This window comes from Heterocephalus glaber, unplaced genomic scaffold (genome assembly GCF_053883595.1).
Source record: "Heterocephalus glaber isolate CG9 unplaced genomic scaffold, H.glaber_assembly_v1.0 deba00001673, whole genome shotgun sequence".
NCBI lineage: Eukaryota > Metazoa > Chordata > Mammalia > Rodentia > Bathyergidae > Heterocephalus > Heterocephalus glaber.
Window position 1 is genome coordinate 22,680,598 of NW_028258410.1, and position 23,970 is coordinate 22,704,567.

At 36.3% G+C, this 23,970-nt stretch overlaps 1 protein-coding gene across 2 annotated transcripts in view; it reads right to left on the reverse strand.

The window, feature by feature from the left end:
- Positions 1 to 23,970, reverse strand: part of Stk4 (serine/threonine kinase 4) — a 105,963-nt gene that overhangs the window by 35,716 nt on the left and 46,277 nt on the right. For both annotated transcript variants that reach the window (XM_004858176.4, XM_021238912.2), the window contains exon 10: positions 20,282 to 20,439. In XM_004858176.4, coding sequence (XP_004858233.1) covers positions 20,282 to 20,439 — 158 coding nt within the window. The remainder of the gene's footprint in view (positions 1 to 20,281; positions 20,440 to 23,970) is intronic.

Here is a 23,970-nt window from a genome sequence, read left to right on the forward strand (position 1 = left end):
ACTTTAATGGTCTGGTCTACCTTCATTAGTTTTCAAAGAACAGCCATTTGCTACCAAAGTAAATCAGTATTTTGAATGTGCTTCTCTTTGTTTTTGTTTGTTTATTAGCTAATTGTTGTAAGCATTTCCACCAGAACTTGAGGTAAATCATAAGGAAGCTGTTTTGTTTAAAATAAAAACCACCACCAAAATTTAAATGTACATACTGTTTAAGTATTTGGCTGGTTTTTATTTTTAAAAGGCAACCCCCCCCCCAAATTAACACTGTAGAAGATGGACGACAATAAGATGCATTTTCTGTAACTTTGTCTACACATTTACATTACTAAGTTGTTAAATCCAATTTGAATTGAACTCACTACAGGATTTCTTATTAGAACAATTATATGGTTTAAGTGTATACATACTACCCAGTGGCCTGGGCATATTGTAGGTACTGAAAATGAAAGAAAATGCATCTTCAAACACATTTTATAGAATTGTTCATCACATATACTGTTAGATTTGTGTACTGCAGGGTGTTTTGTTTTGTATTTTTGTATTGTATATGGACTTTTTAAAAGTGACAGTTAAACACATCTTTGAAGGCACAGTCACAGACAAAAGAAAAATGATACAGTGATTTCCTTCAGAATGCCTACAGTGTTAAATCTGGAGGCAGCTTCAGACTATTTTATTGGTGGTAGTTACTTGCTGATCTTTTTTAATAGTTAACTCCAGAGAAGAAACCTGCACACATGCCTAATAAGTTGTTCTTTTACATTAAAGTTTAGATGAAGCCCCAAGTAAAACAATGGGAATGTATATAGAACTCTTAGTTCTTACATGATTTAATTATACCAAGATACATGAATTTAACTTTAACTTTACTTTTATGTAGGCAAACTCTTCATTTTTGTCCATTTTACCGTTTGTTAAAATAACATCTCCCTCCTACATACTCTTTTCTTGAGCCAAATGAAATGCTAACTAATCTAAGGTCACGATGAGGAGAGAAACAGCTGAGATGAATGTCTTTACTAAAATAACCAATACATTTTGTCAAACTCAAAAAAAAAAAAAGAAAGAAAGAAAGAAAAAGAAAACTAAAATGTGGGAACTGTCCAGGTCTTAGAGCTTCTACAGGCAAGCACAGAAGGCAGGCAATCTGGTCAGAGAAAACACAGTCTGCCAGTGTTTCAGTCAGTATGCCTGATACCTAAACTCCAGGAAGAAGAAAGTCATAAAAGAATTCAGCTCATCTAGGTATTAAATACCTAGGTATTAAATACTAAACGCTTCACAACGAACATCTGAGCTAAGAAGAGGGAGGTGTCCTGGGGCAGGGTCCTCACCAAGATGTGTAAAACGTGTTACGGCTTCCTCCTACCTCCTTTTGTGGGAGCAGATCACCTCATTATCTTGAGTCTTTTCCTTTTCTGGAAATTCATCAGTCTTTCCACCTTAAGTGCTCCACATATACATAACATGACTGAATGCCCACTCTGTGTTAGACACTCTGCTAAAATACTTCATAAGCATTTAAAAATTTAATCTCAATAACCCTGAGGTAAATGTGGTTAGTATATTCATTTTAAGTTAAGCAACTTGCCGAGAGTTACAGATCTCTTAATAGTGAAGCCAGGATTGGCAAGATTTATCTGACTCTTGGTCAGTTAACCTCCCTTCTAAGTTCATTTTAATCTGCTGAGTGTCTGAAGCTCTTAAAAAGGACAAGAGGGGAAAAAAAAAATCTTTATGAATACTAAGCAATATCTACCTGCTTTATACAGGTTATCACTTTCAGGCTCATATAACTCCTATGAAAGATACGCATTTTAACAATTAACAAATGAAGACCAAGAGAGCTTGAGGGCTCTTGAAGACACTTCAATATATGTGCTGCTGAAGTGAGCACTCTTGAAGATTTTTTTAAATCCCACCTTTAGCAGATGAAGAAACAGAGCTCTGGAAAGGTCAGTAGGCCTGATTAAGTACACAAAGCTAATTACTGTCACAGTGAAGATGTGATTCCTGATCCACTGCTTTTTTTAACTAGATGTAAAGCCATCTCTTTGAAAGGAACACACATATATAATAAGAGTAGAAATGTAGGGGCTGGGATTTAGCTCGGTGGTTCTGCCACTTGCCTCACAAGCCCAAGGTCCTGAGTTCGATCCTCAGTACCGAATAAATAAATAAATAAATAAATAAGAGTAGAAATGCCATGCACTTTTGCTAAATGCTTAATATGCTTTATTCAACTTCAATCTAGAGGATTCCCAACATTGCAATTCCAATCAATGTTTTCTACTAAAGTTTTATGAAAGAAGGAAGAAAAAACCTAAATTCCACATCTGTCAAATTTATAGTCCAATTAACAAGTTCCTATACACACAGATGAAGAGTTACTACCAAATACAAATCTGAAAATATCTGGAAAGTTCTGTAAAGAATTATAGTGGGCTAGGCGTGGTGGTGCATGCCTGTAATTCCAGCACTCAGGAGGCTAAGGTAGGAGGATTGCTACAAGTCTGAGGCTGGCTTAGGCTACGTAGTGAGTTCGAGGTCAGGCTGAACTGCATAGCAAGACCCTGTCTCAAGGAAAAAAAAAAAAGAATGTACAGTGGGCTCAAATGACAACACATTCTGAGCACCTATGTGCGGTGGTTATTCTCCAAGTGCTGAGTACATAAGAAAGAATATGCAGCATCTGAATTAAATGGATGTTTATCATCCGCACATATATAATGGTTTCCATGCAAACATGTGTCTGTTATTCTAAGAAAAATAATGATCCTGACATCAGGAAATCTGGATGTAAAGCCTAACTTCATCACTTATTCATCATGTGTTGCAGATGACACGTCACCTAGTGTCTCCAACACTCACTGCTAAGTGAGTGAGAATGAGACCTACTGGGCATAGGTGAGAAGACTTCTTGAGAAACAAATGGGACAAAACTCTACATAAGTATGCAATAACTATTATCTGTGCCACTTCCTTCCCACATTCTACAACCTAGTCTTAAGACAGCAAGCGTTCCTGCCAATAAAATGAAAAATAAGAAAATGTGAACCAATGTAAAGATTACTAAAAATATTCAGTACCTCCTACTGGTGTGAAAAAAAGAAAAGAGCCCATAATGACTAAACAGTGGATTACAAGTTATGAGAAGAAAAACTGGGAAACAAGTGCCTGAATGAGACCAGCGGTGAGAGAAAGAGCCCAGAAAACACATCAAATGTTTGCTGCAGCCACTAAGCCTCCTCCACAGTAAACAGATGCCTTTACTTTCAAGAGGTTACAGTTGGTCAAAATCAAAAGTGTTTTTAAAATACTAATGCCTTTTTAGTTAGCGTGACATTTTGTCACAACATACTTATTGTACAAATCCATGGTTACAAAGTAAACAAAGAATATATCAAATAAAGGTAATAGTTAAGCTGTTCCAACAGGGGAAATATTTACTTAAATGACAAAATGCACAGCTTGTCAATCTGCACTGTGTTCTGAATCACCATAAAAAAATCATTTTGAGTCAATGATAAATACTGCTCTAATGTCACAAAATTTCCAGGAATATGAAATAGTCCTGAAACCATTGTCTCTGATTACTCTAGTCCCCATCACATATTACTTTAAGAACAATTCTTTTTCCTGGCTAGTAATACTAATTAAGTACCACCTAGCAGGTGCTCACGGTGTTGTTCGTTGTTGTTTTCATGTCAGAAAATACCCAAAAGTTAACTGAGACAGGAAAGACCCTGGAAATTTGAATTCTAGACCTGATTCTGGGACAAAGTAAGAAGGTTATTGCTGTGTAAGACAGCATATGCTAGTGACATGAGCAGTGAAAAATTTATCTGGTCAAGGATAAGAATAAAGGTAACAGTTTATTCAGGCCAGAGTACACTATCAAGGGGGACAGCAGGCAAGTTTCTAATGGGCAGCCACTATAACTGTCTTTCAAAAGGTCATGGATGCCTGTAATTCCAGCTTCTTGGGAGGCTGAAGCAGTGGGACTGCCAAGTTTGAGGCTAGCCTGGGCAACTTAGCAAGACCCTGTCTCAAAATTTAAAACATTAAAAAAAAAAAATACATGGGTCAGAATATAGTCCAGTGCCCTGATGTCAACCCCCATTAACAAGCCCCCCCCACACACACAGAAAGTCAGTCATTCTCCTAACTTCTGTTCCTCAAACCATACAAAAAGATAAGAAATTCTGCCTTGTTTCCCAATGGGAACACTGTAAGCATCACCAAATCAGATAACAAAATATTAATATACTTTTGTATTAAATGTACCTTTAACTGTATTAAATGCTATATATTAAGTGATGATAATATTACTATCAACAGCAAATGGCAGCATATCAGAAGTCTGGACTTAACTGCTCTCTTGGCCTTTCCCTGTCTCTAGATTATTTGTTCTCGTTCAAAAAGCAAATGATAATTTTTTACAGAAGTAAAACAAAATGAGAAATGATGAGCAATAATACTTAGCACACAATAAACCCAAAACAAATATAAACAGCCTTACAATTCTCTATCAGAATTGCGCCATAGTTCTGAAAGCAAACTTGGTTCAAATAACCCAACCTACATTGCGCATTTGATCCTTCTACCAACTCTTTGGGAGTCGCAGGACAGGTGATATTATGCTTGATTTTTACAGACCACAAACCTGAAATCCAAAGAGGAGAGCTACTCACCGAAGGCCCCAGTTAAAGCCAGGGTCACTCACCATTCTTCTGATATAATTTGACGTTTGTTCTACTGGTTGGTGACACAAAGTACCACTATTTTTATGGGAAACTCGCTTTATACAATGCCCTATTTCTAGGCTGGTGAATTAATTTTATCACCCATTTTACCTGGCTGGCAACCTCCTGTCTGCCATAAGGATATTCTACACAATAGATTGCACACACGTGAAGTGAAAGGGTAGCATCTATTGGGAAAAGTGTGTAATTGCAATGGAAGTACTCTGCTTCAAGAATTCAAGTATCAGTAAACATCAACAGTTTGTGAAAGCAGAGGTGGGTAGAAAGAAAAATTATACTGAATAGAGATAGAAGAAAAAGGGAAGAATGGAGAAGGAATTGGAGAGTTCTGAAAATTATACCTATGACCACTTTGGTAATCAATTTCTAACTAGTAGTAGTTTTAGAGCAGTTTTTAAATCAGTCTCTTAGGAAGGAAGTTCTCTTAGGAAATGGATCTCTAGTTTTCTATTGTAAGTCAGTGGGAAATCACTGGAGAAAAATTTTAGGTAACTGGTATTTATGCCATGGACAATGTTTCATGAAAGGAAGGGAAAGAAGATGAAATTATCACTTATAAAGTACCCATTACATTAGTCACTTTATATGCATTACTCCATTTGATTTTCAGATCAACACAAAATCTATTCTATAGGTCATAGTATTATCTCCACTTTGCAGATGAGGAAAATGAAGCTCAGAGAGAAGAAAACTAGCCTAAAGCTACTCAACAAATGCCAAAGTCACTATCTGAACCCTAAAAGTCTGATTCTAGTGATCTTAAGGAACAGGCACACTATCTTGTAACTAGCGTTGCAGTCTCTCTGGTACTGTTACATAACCTACTTCCATGCAAAGAGACTCAGCTGTAATTTTATAGAACCTTCTAAACAAAAGTGAAATCTAACATTTTTCAGTCAAAAAAACCTGTATATACAGAAAAACGAATAGCCTGAGCTGTGTTTCTCTCGGTAGCAGTATAATAAAGTACCAACAATCAGCCTTTTCCTCTTTGATTCAACTTCTCAGTATCTCTTTTTGCCTACAGTCAGTTCAAAATCTCAGTAATAAAATTCCAACAGTGAAACGAAGGGAAAAAAAATCTGCCTTCCATTCAAGAATGACTAGCACTTGAAGTAAACTTGTCAAAAGACATAAAATGTTCAACTGTGTTGTATTTTAGTTGAGTAATGGAGCATAGGGATTTTTATTAAGTGGTCATGCTAGGAGAGGGAAATGACGTAAGGGACACATCTCAGGTAACGAAAGGCATCCCACACTATGTTTTTCTTCCAGAGACACTGGGCAACATAAGGAGTACTGCTTTCCAAGTTCAAATAGAGACTTTTTCTTTGGATGGGGTGAGAAAACTTACATAAATCTTTTCTTTTGTCTTAACATTTCACATCCCAGAAATGTGGGTTACTGACCTCCCAAGAGTCAAAACAAGAAAAAAAAATGAGAGAAGCTGAGAAAGTATCTTTGACAGCTCAGAGGAAGATGAGTAAAAGATGGATGTCCCGGTAAAAGAGATCACAACTCAGTCACGGCTGTGGACCTAGTAATAAGAAAAACAATTTACATTTGCTTCAGCTAAAAACTAAAAACTTTGTTTTCTAGATTACTAAGTTACATGTTAAAATATCTTTCAGGGTACGGGCCTGTGGCACAATGGATAACACTTGACTACAGATTAGAAGATTCTAAAATATCTTTCCATCTTTGGTAGCTTCTTGATGAAGAATGAACAGTACTGAACTTATAGCTGTTTTTTCTTTCCTTTTCTGACTTCAAATTACAGCAAAATTAAAGTAACTGACCCAAATCTGCACGTGGTTGTAATGAGATCCAAACTTTTAAAATGTCCGGTTCTGATTATAGCAATTAGGAACTCCAGGACTCTCTCATAATTAATACCAACCTGGCAACATTCGGATACCTGGAGCAGACTAACAAAGGATGTTTGCCGGAAGACTGACTGCTGTGACACACAGTGTTATGATTAAATTAGTCTTAGAGCCTAGCTTGTATATATAAACAGCACCAGACTGTGGCAGAGAAATACATCTGAATAAATCTATTCCTCACTATAAAAAGAAAGCTAAACAGGCTTAAAATATGTAACTTGCCTCTCAAAACTGAAGGGCTAACAGCAGTAACCTTAAAAATCAAAGGTAACAATTATAAAAAGTATCATTCCCTACTTACGAACAGGTTTATGAACCAATAAACTTTAAAAACATTGGAAATAATTTGAACACTTAGCAGAGGACTGCCTGAATAAACTTTCAACGGTACTAGGCATCAAGAAAAAAGGAATGGGACTATCTACAACACTGCTATGGAGTGATTTCAAGGATACATAGTTAGATGAAATGAAAATAAAGGCAGAAAAAAGTGTGTATGGTACTCCACTACTGCTTTAGAATGGGGGTCCAAATATGTGTATTTGTGTATAATCTCCAAAGCAACAATAAAAATAGACAAAGAAGAGTAGAGGGGATAGATTAAAACTGAGTAACTTTGTTTTGTGGATTTGCCTTTGGAACCATATAGGTTATATAAATATAAAGTAAAACAATAAAAAAACCAAAACCTAAAAAGAGAAAGCAAAATGAAAAAAAAAACTTATCTGACTTTATGGCACATCCCCACAGAAGTTATTACAATTGGCTTTAACATAAAATAATTCAACTGTACATCTTTACTAGGATATATCCTAAGGACAAAGAGAACTAACACAACTGTTTTCAGTAACTGTTGGTAGAAGTTGCTGGTACTGTTCTTCTGAGGCTGACATGTTTATTATGGAACGAAGAGCAAATATAAACACTACTAGGGGAAAAGAATTATAGATGTAGGATCAAAGTGGTTAAGTAAAACATTTGTTGTATTCAATCTGTACTGGAAATAGTGTAAGAATTCATGAGTCTGTAATAAATATAACTAATTATTTTGTTCATTAAAAAACTCTAGGAAGGGCCAGGGATTTAGCTCAGTGGTTCCACCGCCTGCTGCGCAAGCGCAAGGGACCCGAGTTCGATCCCTGGTACCAAACAAAACAAAACCCTAGGAAAAAAATGACCTAATTATAATGAGCATATCTTCTACCAAATCGTGGTCTCTAAATACGATTTCCTCTAAAAGGATCTAGAGTGCCTTCACAAATGGCTGTTTCCAGGTTTGCTGCAAGAAATGGAGACTTAAGCCTGGAACAGCTCATCATCCTGGAAAGCAAAGGAACCTCTAGAAAACCACTGGTGAGACAGTAGGAACCACCCAAAAGGGAACAGAACGATTAAATCCTTAGAAGGGGCCCCACAGGGACTGTGTTTATTTTGTGCTTTCTCAGCAGAACCAAACAAGGACATAAATGGGGATCCAGGGCTCACATACAGTCCTGGATTTAAAAAGACAAAAACAAACAAACAAAAACAGCTACAAACACAACCTACTAACACAAATGCCAGACAGGGTCAATCTCTTGAAAACCTGCCTTACCCTAACAGTCAAAGCTGCAAATGAGCTGCCCTTAGCTGGACTCAAAACTTGACCAGTCAGGGCTGAGTACCGTCTGCATGCCTGAATCCCATGTTTGCACAGAGAATCTGGATGAGAACTTTTGGCATGAACTTTTCCTATGTTAGCTACCCCTTTCCTTTGTTCAGGAAGTTACCAGCCTGACTTGCTCTTCAACAGAGATGTGACTCTCTTCTTGCTCAAGCCAGAATCCCAATAAGTCTTCCCTATACCTATATTCCCGAGTCCAATCTCATTTCTTTTGTTTCTAGACCCAAGAACTCAGCTTTGGTTAACACCTCAATAAAACAGATTTTTAAAAGTTCTGAGACATATGAAGATGAAATGATTTGAAGTTTTTAAAAAACTAAAAAGACTGAAATTCATTAAATATTTTAAAATCCATGAATTCACAGTAATACAAAAAATTACTGGTTATCTTTGGAAAATGGTGCAGAACCAACTCATTATTTTGAAAAACAGTGAAGGGGAAAATCAAATATATATTTCTTTTCCATATAAATTGTACCTAAGAATATCTACATAACTAATGAAACACTTAAGTTTAGAAGTATTTCAGTTGATCAATGTATAGGAATGATCAAATGTCATCATTCTGTATCCTCTAATCAAATGACATGTAGGCAATGAACTTCAGTTGATATCAACAATAGTAAAAGAGAGACAACCATATACCCAGACATTTTGAACCTCCAGATAGAAGTACACATACTACCTATATCTTTGTGCCACCCAGCCACCCACCCCCACCCCCCGCCAAATTGAACTAGAATCTGATCACACTTTCAGATCAGCAGTTCTCAAATTATGATATGGGACATTTGGGAGATCTCTGATACCCTCCTTAGGGGAATCTTCAAGATCAAACTGTTTTCATATTAATCCTAAGACATTTTTTCTTTTCTACTGTGTTGACATTTCACTGATATTTCAGCAGCAATGGTGAGTCTAACTACTAGCCTTAGTATGAATCAAAAAGCGGTACCCAATAGTGTTAGCAGTTACCACATTCTTCATAACTACGGGCTATGCTTTAAAAAAAAAATTCCCTTAAGAATATCCTTGAGGGGGCTGGGGATTTAGCTCAGTGGTTCCACTGCTTGCCTCGCAAGCACAAGGTCTCAAGTTTGACCCCTGGCACCAAAGAAAAAAAGAAAAAAGAATATCCTTGAGGTAGTAAAAAGTATTAATTTTATTAAAGCTCATTCCTTTTAACAGTAAAACTCATGCTGAAATGGGAAGTTGACATACAGTGCTGTTGTTCTAACTGAAATATGGTGGTCGTTTTAAAGCAAACATTTGAGCTATTGAGCTGTGACCTCAACCAGCTATTTTTTCCACAGAGCACCATTTTTACTAACAAACAGTAGTTATTCAGACTTGGGTATATGACAAACATTTTCTTAAAAATGAAAAAAGCAAATCTGTCACTTAAAGGAAAAGAGCTGAGTTTGTTGCCAATGCTAAAATTCAATTTTTCCACACAAAAAAATAGAATTTTGGAAAACTTGTTCTACCACTGTAAAGCTTGATAATTTCCCTATAGTTAGACAGTTTTCTGATGAGATTTGTCATAATTTTAAGGAATATGAATCTTTTTATATATTGTACAAGGAAATGTGCCAACATTTGGAAAATCTGTGTAATCCAGTGAACCAATGTTTCCCAAATGACCAAGGCCTGATGTTACATCACATGTGAATAAACATTCTATTCAATATACAAGACATGCCAAAGAATTTTAATATGCAGAGTAAGAAAAGTTTATAGCTTCAGATTCCACACTGCAACTAACCTTTATGAAACCATCACCACTGAGTCTGTATGTAGGATCAAAGAAAAATAACCAAAATTATCTTAAAAGCCTATTAAAATGTCTCCCTTTTCCAACTACACATGTATGCTAGGTCAGACTTTCTTCATGTATTTCAATCCAAACTATATATTCTGACTTAAAGCAAAAGAAGATATGATAATCTAGCTGTCTCCTATTAAGCCATACAGATTTAAAAGTTATTTTTCTCATTTATTTTTGTAAATATGGTTCATTTTTTTATAAACACATTTACATTAATGTATCAGTTTATTTTAAGTTAATAAATTAGTTTAACATCCTCAGTTTTAATTTCTAATTCAAGAAATATCAATAAATATAACCCACATAAACAAAGGTTTTGGAGGGACCTCAACAGCAGCTTTTGTTTGTCCCCACCCGCCATGCCAAAGATTGAACCCATGGCCTTCTGCATGGTAGGCGAGTGCTCTATCACTAAGTCGTGCCTCCAGGCCTCACTTGAGATGATAAAAGTGAAGGGATCCTACAGACTCCTGTTCTAGATATAACTATCAATTTGTACAAAATTCAGGGAACATATTAAACAGTTATCACTCAGATGCAATCAGCAATATCCAGATTGTTGGGAAACCCTGTGGGACAACAACCAGTTTCTTAACAGTATCACAAAGCAGTGGGGGTGGGAAGCTATAAATTAAAAGCAATTTAAGAGAGGATCAACCAACTGGAATATATAAAATCTTATTTGGATTCTAATTCAAATAAACTGTAAAAAAAAAAAGTGTAACAAGAAAAATGAACAGTGACAAGTATGTTATAGCATTAAGAATTAATTTTTAAAGGTGTAATAAAACTAATTCTAGGGCTGGGGATTTAGCTCAGTGGTTTCACCGCCCGCTGCACAAGCGCAAGGACCCAAGTTCGAACCCTGGTACCAAAAAAAACCCCTCAAAAAACAAAAAACAAAACAAAACAAAACAAAAAATCAATTCTAAAGAGGTGTTTAATCTTTTATAGATATACATAAAACGTTTGGAAATGATATGTATCTCCCTTTGTTTACTTCAAAACAAGGGGTAAGGATAAGGAATAACAAAGGTGGAAGATCAGATGAAACAAGCTCAGTTATAAGTTAAGATTGTTGTAGTTGAGTGATGGGAAGGAACTTAATTAGATTTCATCTTAGAGTGGAGGCTGGTATATTTAAGGATATGCACTAATTATCTTTTACTCATTTTGCAACAAATGGACAACAAGTTCAAAGACAGTTGTTTGAAGACTATTTCTTTATTAGTCTTTATAAAACAGCAGATAAAATTTCAAGTTATAGATACCTAGGTTCCCAGAAAACAGGAAAATGTGTGCTTGGTAGTATTAAGCATGAGTAAATGAAGGATCTCTGCTTCCAAATCAATCATGATTTTAAATTATAAACAAGGAGGGAGTAATTTGTGCTTCCCAGCAAATGTCTAATTTCCAAAGTATGAGAAAAAGCAAAAAGCATGACCTAATAAAGAATGAATAATTGACCATGTTCTGGCAATTCAATGAAATTCTTTATAAAAGCTCAAAGAAATCTGAACTTACAATCAAATTTGGAGTCCTTATCTAGCAAAGAATGGTTAAAATAAAGTTTGTAGAAATCACAGATTGTTGTCAACTGCCTGGGGCAAAACTCCAGACTAAAATTTATTCTTCCCTACCATAAAAAGACAATTGAATGATGTAATTATCGAGGGAATCTGAATAATCAATCTTGTTCAGGTTCTGTTACTTTCATCAAATTAATTTTGAATTAAGAGTTCAGTGGCTTTACATTCTGAAGGACCCATTATCAAACAACTTCAGAAGCATATTAGATCTCTGTGCTGCATTAAGATTCTATTTTTAATTTCTCTGATACACCAAGAAAAACTAAAGCAAATATGTCCAGAACAAAAGGGTACAGCAGGCACTAATTTCCCTCACCTACACATTTTCCCTTGAGTCCATCCTGTCTCCTGGCTTGTTCATACCCCACACCCGCATGCTGCAGTTACCATTACTCAGGACCTCCTGGCTGCACCACAGACCCCTTCCCTCTTTAAGGCCAATGTCTTCTCCCTCTTCTCCTGGCTACAGAATTCCTATTCATCTTTCAAAACATACTTCAAATGAGATTTCTAGATTCCTTCCCTGCGACTCTTGCTCTCTTCTGGACTCCTACAACATTTTTTTTTTATAACAGAAAGAATTTACTAAAAAAGACTGAGAAAGAGGCCATACTATACAGATGGTTAAGACGCTGGGCTTTCAAGCCAAGACATTTTGGTTCAAACCTCTGTTGATCTATATACTGTTTTTGACTTAATCAAGTATGTCAAATGTCAAGTCTTACAACAAATCAGCCTTTGTTTTCTCTGATCAACTTTTTTTTTTTTTTGCGACTATTTTTTTTTATTAGTCCCTACTTGCCATACATGATGCTCACATTCATCATAGGGAATTTGTACCTGTACATAATATATCTTAATTCTTTTTTCCTATTTACCTCCCCTCTCTTTAACCTCTTTCCTTGCCCATTTACAGCTTTGTTTCCATTTTTCCCTTGTTTGTAAATCCTTTTCCCCTTCCTTCCCTTCCCTCTCCCCCTCCTCGTTCCCTTTTCCATTTGAACATGTTCTTCCTACTTCTCAACATCTATGCTCCATTTTGTTCCTTGTTTATCCTTAGTTTCTCACACAAGAGAAATAATGTGATATTTAAGCTCGTGTGTATTATTTCACTTAAAACTACGGCCTTGAGGTGCATCCATTTTTTGTTTTTTGGTTTTTTTGGTTTCTTTTTTTTTTTTCCCATGAAGTTTATTGGTACATTTTAGGTATAAAATAGTTCCATTCATCATTGGGATCTTGTACCATTACATGAGTATCATGGTTCTTATTTTTTTCCCCTTCCCTTGCCCTCCCTTCACCCCCTCCACCCTTCCCTATTTGCAAAGAGGTGCATCCGTTTAACCACTAATGACTCAAGTTTATGCTTCTTTATGGCAGAGTAGTACTCCACTGTATATAAACACCACATCTTTATTCACTCATTTATTGATGGGCTATTTCCAAGATTTAGCTATTATATACACTGTGCTACTATAAACATGGGTGTGCTATATCACTGTGGTATGATGCTTTTAACTCTTTCAGGAAGATGCCTAGAAGGGGAATAGCTAGGCCAAATGGAATGTCTACTTTTAGTTTTTTGAAGAATCTCCATACTGATTTCCAAAGAGGTTGTAGCAATTTACACTCCCATCAACAGTAGAGAAGGGTTCCTTTTTCCCCACAGCCCCACCTGCACTCGTTATTGATGGTAGCCATTCTTTCTGGAGTCTCAGTGTTGTTTTAATTTGCATTTCTCAAATGATGTTGAACATTTTTTCATATATTTATTTACTTCTTCATCCGAGAAGTGTCTATTCATTTCAGATACCTATTTTTGGACTGGGTCTTTAAATTTGGGAGGTCCGATTTTCTTGAGTTCTTCATATATTCTAGATGTTAGTCCTTTGTCTGAGAACTAACAAATTTTCTTCCCACACTGTGGGTTGTCTCTTCATTCTGTTGGTGGTTTCTTTTGCTGTGCAAAAGCTTTTTAATTTGATGTGATCTCAGTTGTTGATTCTTTGTAATATTTTGTGTGGTTTTGTTCATAAAGTTGTCTACACCTATGTCTTCCAGAGTTTTACCTACAGTCTATCTTCCTGCAGATTTAGTGTTTTCTATTTTTATATTTAGATCTTTGATCTATTTCGATTTTAGTTTAGTGCATGGTGAGAGATATGGGTCTAGGTTCAATCTTCAGCATGTGAAAAGCCAGTTTTCCCAGTGCCATTTTTTAAAGAGGCTATTTTTCTTCCAGTGAAGGTGTTTGCCGCCTTTGTCAAAGATAAGGTGGCTGAGTGTGCTTGGAGTTGTTTCTGCATCTTCTATCCTGTTCCACTGATTCTCTCTAGGCTCCACCTGTGAACACTGCTGCGCTTGGAATCAAGCCCTTAATATATGGGTCTTTGCGGGCCAGGGATTTAGCTCAGAGGTTTCGCCGCCTGCTGTGCAAGTGCAAGGACCCAAGTTCGATTCCCAGTACAAAAAAATTTATGGGTCTTTGGGGGATGCTTCATATTGAAGCCGTAACAATGAGACTGTCCAGCTCTATGCAGGATGTTGTCTAACATCACTGCTCCCCCTGGGCTCAGCTAGTTGAGGTTCCCCCACCCTGATCAACTTTTTGTTTTGTATTTCATTAAATTTTTTTTATCTTTATCCTATTTTCAGCTTACAATCTTTCTGGCATCCTAAACAGAAAATGCGCTTAAGGTTATAAATCTTCCTCTCAGTATCATTTTTTGCCACATGACACAAGTCCTTAATTACAGAATAGAAACTGTATAGAATTCTTATAAATTATTTATAAGTAGCTTATAATTTCTATTCAATTTTACCTTTAAAGCAAGAACTATTTACATAAACATTTTTACATTTCCAAGTGGGAAAACGTGGCTTTGCTACTTTTCTTAATGTTAATTTCTAACTTTACTGAGTTATAGTCAGTGAATACAGCATGTATAATTTCTCTGAGAGGGATTTCTTTTCGAGCACTTTAAAATACAGTCAAGTTTTGTAAATATTCCATATATGTTTTTAAAGCTTAACTTCATTTGAAAGGTTTTTCTGTTTTCCGTTTTATCAACTTTGTTAATTGCATTAGCACTAGTTTTGGGTTTCTCTTTCTAGCTGAAATGTCATCCATTCATTCATTCATGCTAGGGGTTGAGCCCAGGGCCTCGCATATGCTAAGCATTCACTTTACCACTGAACTATGCTCCTAGCCTGAAATGTCAATTTGAGAAAAGAATATTTAAGTCTTCAATTATGATGGTAATTTTCTCATTGTTCTTTGTACTATATTTTTATCAATTTTAGATAAATACATATGCTTCATATAGATCATGACTTGTATCTCCTGGACCAGTATACCCTGTACCAAGATAAAATACTTCTCCTTCTCATAAAATAGTCTTTCAAATTCCATTTCACTTTGAGTGTTTGCCTAGTATATCTTTTTTCATTCTTCTGTTTCAAGCTGCCTGGTGATATGTTATTTTATATCTCTTACAGATAGCTTTTAGCTGGATTTTGACTGTTATTTTTAATCCAAAGAGTCTCTGGCTTTAGTAGGTGATTTTAATGCACTCAATATTTACTGTGATTGAGCTCGCTTCTGCAGCACATACAATACTTACTGTGACGACTGATGTGTTTACATTTAGACTTCTGTCCTGTACGTCATTCAGCTCTAGTCAAGCTGAATTTCTTTCTCTCCTTACACACTCTGACTAGGTCCTGTAACCAGGTCCTGCTTCAGTCACTGTATTGTTCCCTCTACCTTCCTATGGCTTGCTGTCCTTAACTGCTCTTGTCCTCACTGAATGTCCTGTCTCTCCACAAGGCCTCCCTCATGCTATCTCTTCACTATGCTTTTTAAAAATTAGCCATGATTCCCTGAACTGGCTTTACTAGATTACTTACTTAATGTCTGCTTTTCTCACTATAAACTCTAAAAGGATGGGCCTTGTCCATCTTGTTCACTATTGCTGGCATGCAAGTTATTCTTAAACTTAAGTATTTTTAGAAGATTCATAAGTCAAACTGGATTTAAGTTTATAGCTTTCTGTGGTGTTAGGAATGGGCAAAATGAGAATATTCTCATTAAAGTAATATTATTTTCCAAAAATGTGTTGTTTATTAAATATGAAATCAATTTTAGAGAACACTGTATTTTCAAGCACCTTTTTGTACCTTGATTACTACATATCTTAAACATTAGAGGAATCTGAGTTTTTGTTTTTCAACTTAGGAAATAAGGCAATTCGATTTTAGAAATGAGACAAGTATTCAGTTTCAGATGAAAATACAAAGTTTTTTTTCTTGGTCAGTATCAAATTCTGCCACTACTGATTAAATTACTTCCTATTTGCCATTTTGGGGGAAAAGTTCATTTCAAAATAGCAATTGCCTTCACAAGAGGAAAGAGGGTATCTGTTTTCATAGTTCAATACTGCTGGTCTGGACAGAAAGTCTTTCCTATGAGACTGTTAAGGGAATACGCTAGCTAGCCTGACACACAGCCTTATTAAGTTTAGGGAGATTATTCAGAACTTTCTCTATTCAATGGATGAGATTTACATACATTTTCTGTATTTTTGGTACTTCTTTGGTACCTCTTATAAGAGAATAGGAGACTCAAAAGAAGTAAAAAGCCTATTTAAAATCATACAATGTAATGAAATATGAACACATCCATATCTCTGAATATCTATAGTTATCAAACAGGAAAGAAAGAAGAAACCTGTATGAAGACACACGACATTCTAAAAACCTTTTAGATAAGCTTTCATGGTTTAGAGTTACCAGGTAGGCAATATAAAAATACTACTGGGTGCTTTCCCCAAAGATTCTAATTCAGTAGGCTTGGGACTGGGTCTGAAAAACTGCACTTCCCACAGGTTTCCAGGAGATGGTCTGGGGTCCACTTTGAGGACCATTCTTTTAGACTATCATTTACATATTTGCTTTGGGATTAAGGTGAGAGATATATATCAAGACTATCAAGATATCAGAGACAATTTTCATTTGATCTCTGGTACTTTTTGATGTAGCAGTTCCTGTATATCCCACTTCAAGTTTCTTCCATTGTTAAGTTTGAAATGCTGTTAAAATATTAAAAAATAAATTGTCTTTAAATTCTGAAAGCAAAAATAGAGTTTTATATATCTGCATGGTTTGGCTCAGGCATATATGAATCCAAATGATTTAGACCAAGAGTCCTAATATCAAATGTCTCTCAATGTCAGGGGTCAGACAGTGAGTGAGGTAGGCCAGATAATGTGGAAGACTGGAGAGGCCAGGCTAAAGATGCTACTCAGTTTCAGACACCCATCAATCCAATAATATAGGTCTATTATAGCCAGATCTTCCAAGATATGCCACAGATCCAACATTCCATATAAAAATCTCTCAAGTTTTAAATGTAGGCAACTAATTTAAAAAAATCTAACCACTGTAATTTAAAGTAATAATAAAACACTGTAATTTAAAAAATCTAAATGCTGTATACAACACAGACAGGTCTGTGGGCTGGATGTTGTCAGTTTATGGCCTCTAGGTTAGAAGAAAGTCTTAAAAGAATAAGAGTTGGGCAACATGCTAACCTATTCACTTTGCTCATGGACCACTTACTCTAGCAATCACCTACTTCCAAAATTAAAAGCCTTCTCTAAAGACCTATGAAAGAAAGCACCTTTTTATAAGCAGCTTTTCCATCAAAACAAGTTCTGTGCAAATGATCTTAGTATGAGAAAACTGTGGCACAGAGAAATGAATTCTTCATACCTTGCAACTACTGATCTAAGAATAATGATGAGGGTTTCAGGATCACTAACTTCTACAACATTTTTTTTTTCTGGTACCGGATATCGAACTCGGGTCCTTTGTGCTTGCACAGCAGGCGGTGAAACCACTGAGCTAAATCCCCAGCCCTCTACAACATTTTTAAAAGAAAGAAAAAATAAAAATAGAAGAGTACAGACTTGAGGATTCTTAAGCATTCTATCACACCTAATAATGTGATTTGGTAAGTGTAAGTCATTTAAACATCTTTGCCTAGAAATTCACTAAACTGAGAAAATCACATCTTACAACTACACAGGCAACAAAGAATAGCAAGCACAATAATTCAAATCTCATAAGTTTACTCTAACAATAACATCCTAGAGCACCATGTTAAGGACTTTCAGCCAGGCCTGGCGGTATACCACTTATAATCCCAGCTACTCAAGGAGCTGAGGCAGGAGAATCACAAGTTTAAGGACAGCCAGGGCAACTTATCTAGACCCTGTCTGAATGAATGAATGAATGAATGAGTGAATGCAGAAACTGTAGCTCAGTAGTATACTTGCTTAGCACACATGAAACCCTAGGTTCAATCCCCAGTACACACACACACACACACACACACACACACACACACACACACACACACAAAAGACTTCCAAAGCCAAATCTTAACTCAGTGGAAAAAATGAATGCCAAAGACCTGAAAGAGGAATGAATGACAATCCATGTGCTCTTTATTTGGCCTCTTTTATATAGTAGATAAAAACACAGTACCTGTGTCAGAAAATCTACAGTCCATATATACTATATTAACATAGTGACTAGAAAAATACTTTTAAAATATATCACCTCATGCCAATGGTTTTTCATTCTATTCAGAGTAAAAGCTAGACTCATTATTACACAAAAAGCCCCCCACTATCTAGCTTCCCATTATATTCTGATTTCATTTCCTGGTGCATTCTCCTGATGCCATTCCAGACATACTAAGCAAGTCCGTGCCTCAGGATCTTTACATCTGCTATTCTCACTGCCTAGAAAGCTCTTCCTTTGGATATGTACACACGTCACAATTTTATCCTCTTACTACTGACGATATCCTTGACTACTCTATCTTAAAAAGCTGTTCCTCTCCCTTAGCCTCCTTTTGTTTTATATATAGTATTTTCGACAATACTTAACACCACTTGACCCACTAAATATTTTACTTATTTTTCTTCTAGAACAAAATCTCCATAAGGGATGAGTATTTAGCTGTTCAGTTTACTTATTCCTCCCTAGAATAGTCTCAAGGACATAAAAAAACACTGACTAAAGAGATGTAGGAACAAACAAATGATAAAGCAAATGAACCTGGGTTCTAACATTGGTCCAGTGACTAATCAGTCAAATAAACACAGGTGAGTCGTTTTTGTTCTCAAAAAATCTCTATCCTTGGTGGTATAATCTATCATATTTTATGAAGGTACAAATTAAGTCACAGAAGAGTGACATCACTTCCTCTAGGCTTGTCAGGAGGTGTTAGTTACTTTTCTCTCGCTGAGACAAAATAACCGACACCCAAAGTTAAAGGAGAAGAGGTTTATTTGGCTTACAGTTCATAGAGGTTTCAGTCCATAGTCAGCTGGCTCCAGGATAGGGGAGGCAAAAAGACATCGCAGAGGAGAATCAACATGGTTTGCACAAGGCAGCAAAGGCAACAAGGAAACTTCAGTTCATGCCGGTGGAAGACAACAAAAGCAATAAAAGAGAGCTTCCCCACATCTTTCTGCCTTTTATCCCATCCAAACTACCCAGATTAGGGTGGTGCCAAACTAATCACTTGCATGTAGTGGTTTAGTAATCACACACCCTTAACCCCAGCATCACATATTCCGGATTCAACGACCTCTGAAAAAGAAAGTCCCACCTCATCCACATGAGACTTTGAGGGGGACATCTAGACACAAGCCACATCAGGAGGATAGTGGAAAGCTAGGTTAAAAAGGCCTCCTGGAGTTCCAATCCAGTGCCCAAACTAAACCCTTTTAGAAACAATGACAGAAATGTGTCAGCTGAATACCAAACTTTAGAATTAAGAATGCAAAAATAAAGAATTCCTGAAGAGAAAAATCTTTTCTAGAAATATTCACCAAAGGAACATGAACTCCTTAGCTTACTTTAAAAAAAAACTGTGTTGCCTCTACTCATTAAATCCTTATGACTATTACTAAGTGTCTGCGGTTGAAGGAGAATGTTCCACAGCACAGAAAGGAAAAACAACACCCAGTTTTTCATAGGAAGCTTTGGAATAATTTAATATTCATCCTCTAAAAAGATTTCAAATAATCTCAGTCCAAAATTAAGAGACTGACTAGCAAAACAACAAAGACACAAGTATCAACTGCCCTTCAATCTTAATGCTTCTGTGTAAAATCACCATCCTAAATAAACTATTAAAGACTGTTGCATCTTCATTTGATGACTATTTCTTTTACCACTATTAACTTCAAACTGGACAAACAGAAAAATGGCAAATAAAGGATTTACGAAGCAAAAATAAGTCATTAATCAGGGAACTCAGAACTGCTCAAGTGTCAGGAAAATGCTGTCTGAAACTCATGAGGTCCTTGGCGGAGAGCTCCTGGAGGGGCAGTTAACAGAAGACTCAAACTGCACAAGAAAATGCTCAAGTGCTCAGGTACTTCCAGTGAAATGACAGAAGTGGATGTTCCATAGATATTTCAAATAACTTCTCCCAGAAGACATAACCATTTAATTCCAATATTACTTACAAATTCATAGTCTCCATCCTGAGGTACTTTCCACTCTGAAGAATTTTTCAGTGGGCCAGGTACACTCTTGCCAAAGCTGTTGATCTGATTTTCCTTTTCTTTTTGTTCAAAGTATTCAAGGAAAGATGGTTTTGCAGGCTGCATGGTCTCATCCCTTCCTAAAACATAAGAAAATTAAAAGGTAAAAAGGAATAGTCCTGTATTTTAGGTAACTGTAGTAAACAGATCTCCAGATGAACTATGGCCACTGGATCAATGCAATGAGTCTTTTGGTTAGAAAAGGACTCCTTTAACCCTCTAATTAAAGTACAGAAAAGTGTACACATACTCACTAAATTATTTTTCATAGAATTCAAGATTTCCCTACAGTACCAATATACACATAAACAAAAATGCTGACAGGCCTCTTTTTCTAGATAGAGAGATTTGGGTCCTGCAGTAACTCTGGGTAAGCTGCAAATAGTACATTTTGGATGCCCTTCATCACATAGTTCCTATAACTTCTAAAGGGAAAACACTTGAGGAGCAAGCAAAAATATTTATTTAGTACCCACTATATACAAAATTCTCTATGGGCATTGCAGTAGGTAGGAGGATCACATATTAGGGTGACTTTTCTTGATAAACTCATAATCCAACTGGAATAATAAGAAAAATATATATAAAAAATAAAAAACAAACTATAATCCATCCAACTCTGAAATATTACATAACTTTTAAAGTACTATCTACAAATGATTTACAACAAAGGGAGAAAATAGGATACAATATTATATACATGTAATATATTATGTTCTCAATGGTGTAAAATCATGTAAAGAAGGAAAAACATTGGAAAAACAATACCAAATGTTAACAGGGCTTGTCTCTGGTCATAGGACTACAGGTGATTTTATTTACTTCTTTTAAACATGTTTTTAAAGAAGATAGTGCTGGATATAATTAATGAGTAGAGCTGATTTGATACATATGCCCATAAGATCTTGGAGGTGAATGGTCAGGAAAACTTGAGGGGAGGGTTTAGGTGGTGTCTCAAAGCACCACAGAGAATGAAATCAGCAGGTTTTATTTGTTTGTTTGTTTTTGTTTTTTGTTTTTTGGTACCAGGGGATTGAACTCAGGACCTTGAGCTTGAGAGGCAGGCACCGGAAAAACTGAGCTAAATCCCCAGCCCAAAATCAGCAGTTATGCAAAAGCAGTTACTAGATGACACCATAACACAGCTGTTGCTAGTTACTAGTAACAATGGCAAAAAAGAATAATTTCACCGGGCATGATCTCAAACTCTAGCTAGTTGTACCTATTTCACAATTTGTGCCTATGATTAGTAATCTAATATGGGTAAATACAGGGAGTGTTCCATGTTTTCTGTGAATACAGTGGGTCTACATAGCCATTTCCCACAGTAACCAGGAAAAAGGATCAGAAGGCTCAGAGCCTTGGATTCTGGTGAATGTGGGTGAATCTGGAAGATAAAGAACAGCAAGTATTTCTCCCTGGCACCCCCGTCCCATGTGATCTTATCACACAACACCTGCCTAACCTAGTTTCAAGCCACCACCTTGTCTCCCAGACTTTTGTCATCTTTCTATCACCAATGCCAAGTTTGACAGCAGCCAATCCCAGATTTGCCCACTTCCAGACGCTGCCAAGAGTTTACTACACTGTTGCCTCTTTGTTTAGGGGATTAAGTACCATGTTTGCTCAGCTCAGTCAGTGAGTACATGGTCTTTTGTTTTGTGTGCTTCAGGTACAATGTTAGGTGCTTTACATGTTTTTGTTTTGGGGTTATTTTTTTGACATGAGGTCTCATTATGTTGCCCAGGCTGCCTTGAACTCATGATCATCCTACCTTACCATCCTCCCACCTCAGCTTCCCAAACTGCTGGGATTACAGGTGTATGTAACATGCCTAGTTTGTTTAGTTTTAAGTTAAATTTCAGGTATTATTTCATACCACAGGTCTCCAGGAACTACAACAAAATAAAATGTGTAAAAACAATGGTGCTTTAGATTAGCTGAGCAGTCAGGAAGCTCTAATCTTGTGCTCAGTCCCTTCTGGGACTACCAGAAGAGAGGCGATTACTGGCTCTGACACAAGTCTGCAGCAATCCCACACATAGCCAACATATTAAAAAATAATAATAAAAGTGTTTGGGCTGGGCGTGTGCTCAGTGGGAGAGCGCTAGCCTATCATGTGTGAAACTCTGGGTGTGATCCCCAGTACTGGGGGAAAAAATGTTCAAAGAACCTCCTAGAGCTACACAACCTTAACAAATACTATTGGTGGACCACTGGCATATGCAGAACATGGCATACATTGATACAAAATATCCTGACCAGGTATACCAACCAATGAACAGAATAGAAAGCCCAGAAACAAAACAGATGTCCAAACGGGTAACCAATCAACTGGACTGTTATTTGAGAAAAGATTACACTGGATCTGTCTCATACCTTTAACCATGAAAATCCCAAATGGTTAAAATGTTTAATTGTAAAAATGGAAACCAAAAGTACTTGAAAACATGTGAATGCATTTAATTTAAAATCTATGTGTGGAATATTCTAACTGTAACAAAATTCCAAATGCAATGAAAAAAGACAAAAAAAGAAAAAAAGTGCATTAAAAAACCCCACAAATTTTTAAAAATTAATAATCACATAGACACTATAAGCCAAGCCAAAAGACAATAAAGAGAAAAAAAATTTGCAACAAGTATCTTGAAAATTTTAAGAGTGCTTTATGTATTAGTGAGATAAGCTACAAGTATTTTTTTAAATTTTTAATTTTTTTTTTTTTTTGATATCAGGGATCGAACTCGGGTCCTTGCGCTTGAGAGGCAGGCGGCGCAACCACTGAGCTAAATCCCCGGCCCGGTACAAGTATTTTAAAAAAATGTTTCTAGTTTTTGAGACAGGGTCATGCTATACAGTAGTTCAGGCTGGCTTGGAATTCATGATCCTCCTGCCTGGACTTCCCAAGTGCTGAAATTACAGGCCTGAGTCATCATGTCTAGGCAGAATTTTTCAATCAAGGAAAAGAAGATCCAAAATGGTAGAAAAATGGAATAAAGACTTGAAAAGATAATACACACAAAAGATACCTAATTGTCCTTACATACGAAAAAGCAAATGTTTAGATTCACTCGCAATAAGAGAAACTCTAAAACTGCTTAGAAATACTATTTCTTGCATTTCAGACTGGCAAAAACTCAAATGCAGGACAACACACTCTGTGTTGGTAAAGCTATGGGGACACAGGCATGCACACATGTGACTCAACTGGAATGCACAGCAGAACAATGGACAAGAAAGGGATCCTGAGTATCAATACATGAAACTAAGTATCAAAACATGAAATTGGAAAAGGCACAGAACCTTGGGGTGTTGTATTTGAACTGGAGGGCTTACTATGAACCTTTCTAAAAAATTTTTTTTTCTTTTTTAAAATCACCATTTGACAAGTGCATCATGGTAGCAAACATACATATATACTTTTTCTTAGGAAATAACATCAAACAGAACATCTCCTTTGGAAATACACACAGTTTGATATACCATGTCATACACCATGTCATTTTGTACCCTTTTTCCATCTATCTATCCATCATCTTTATATACACCCAGAGAAATGGGAAATGACTAAAAAAAAGTCAATAAAAATAGCAATTCTAGATAGAATTGGT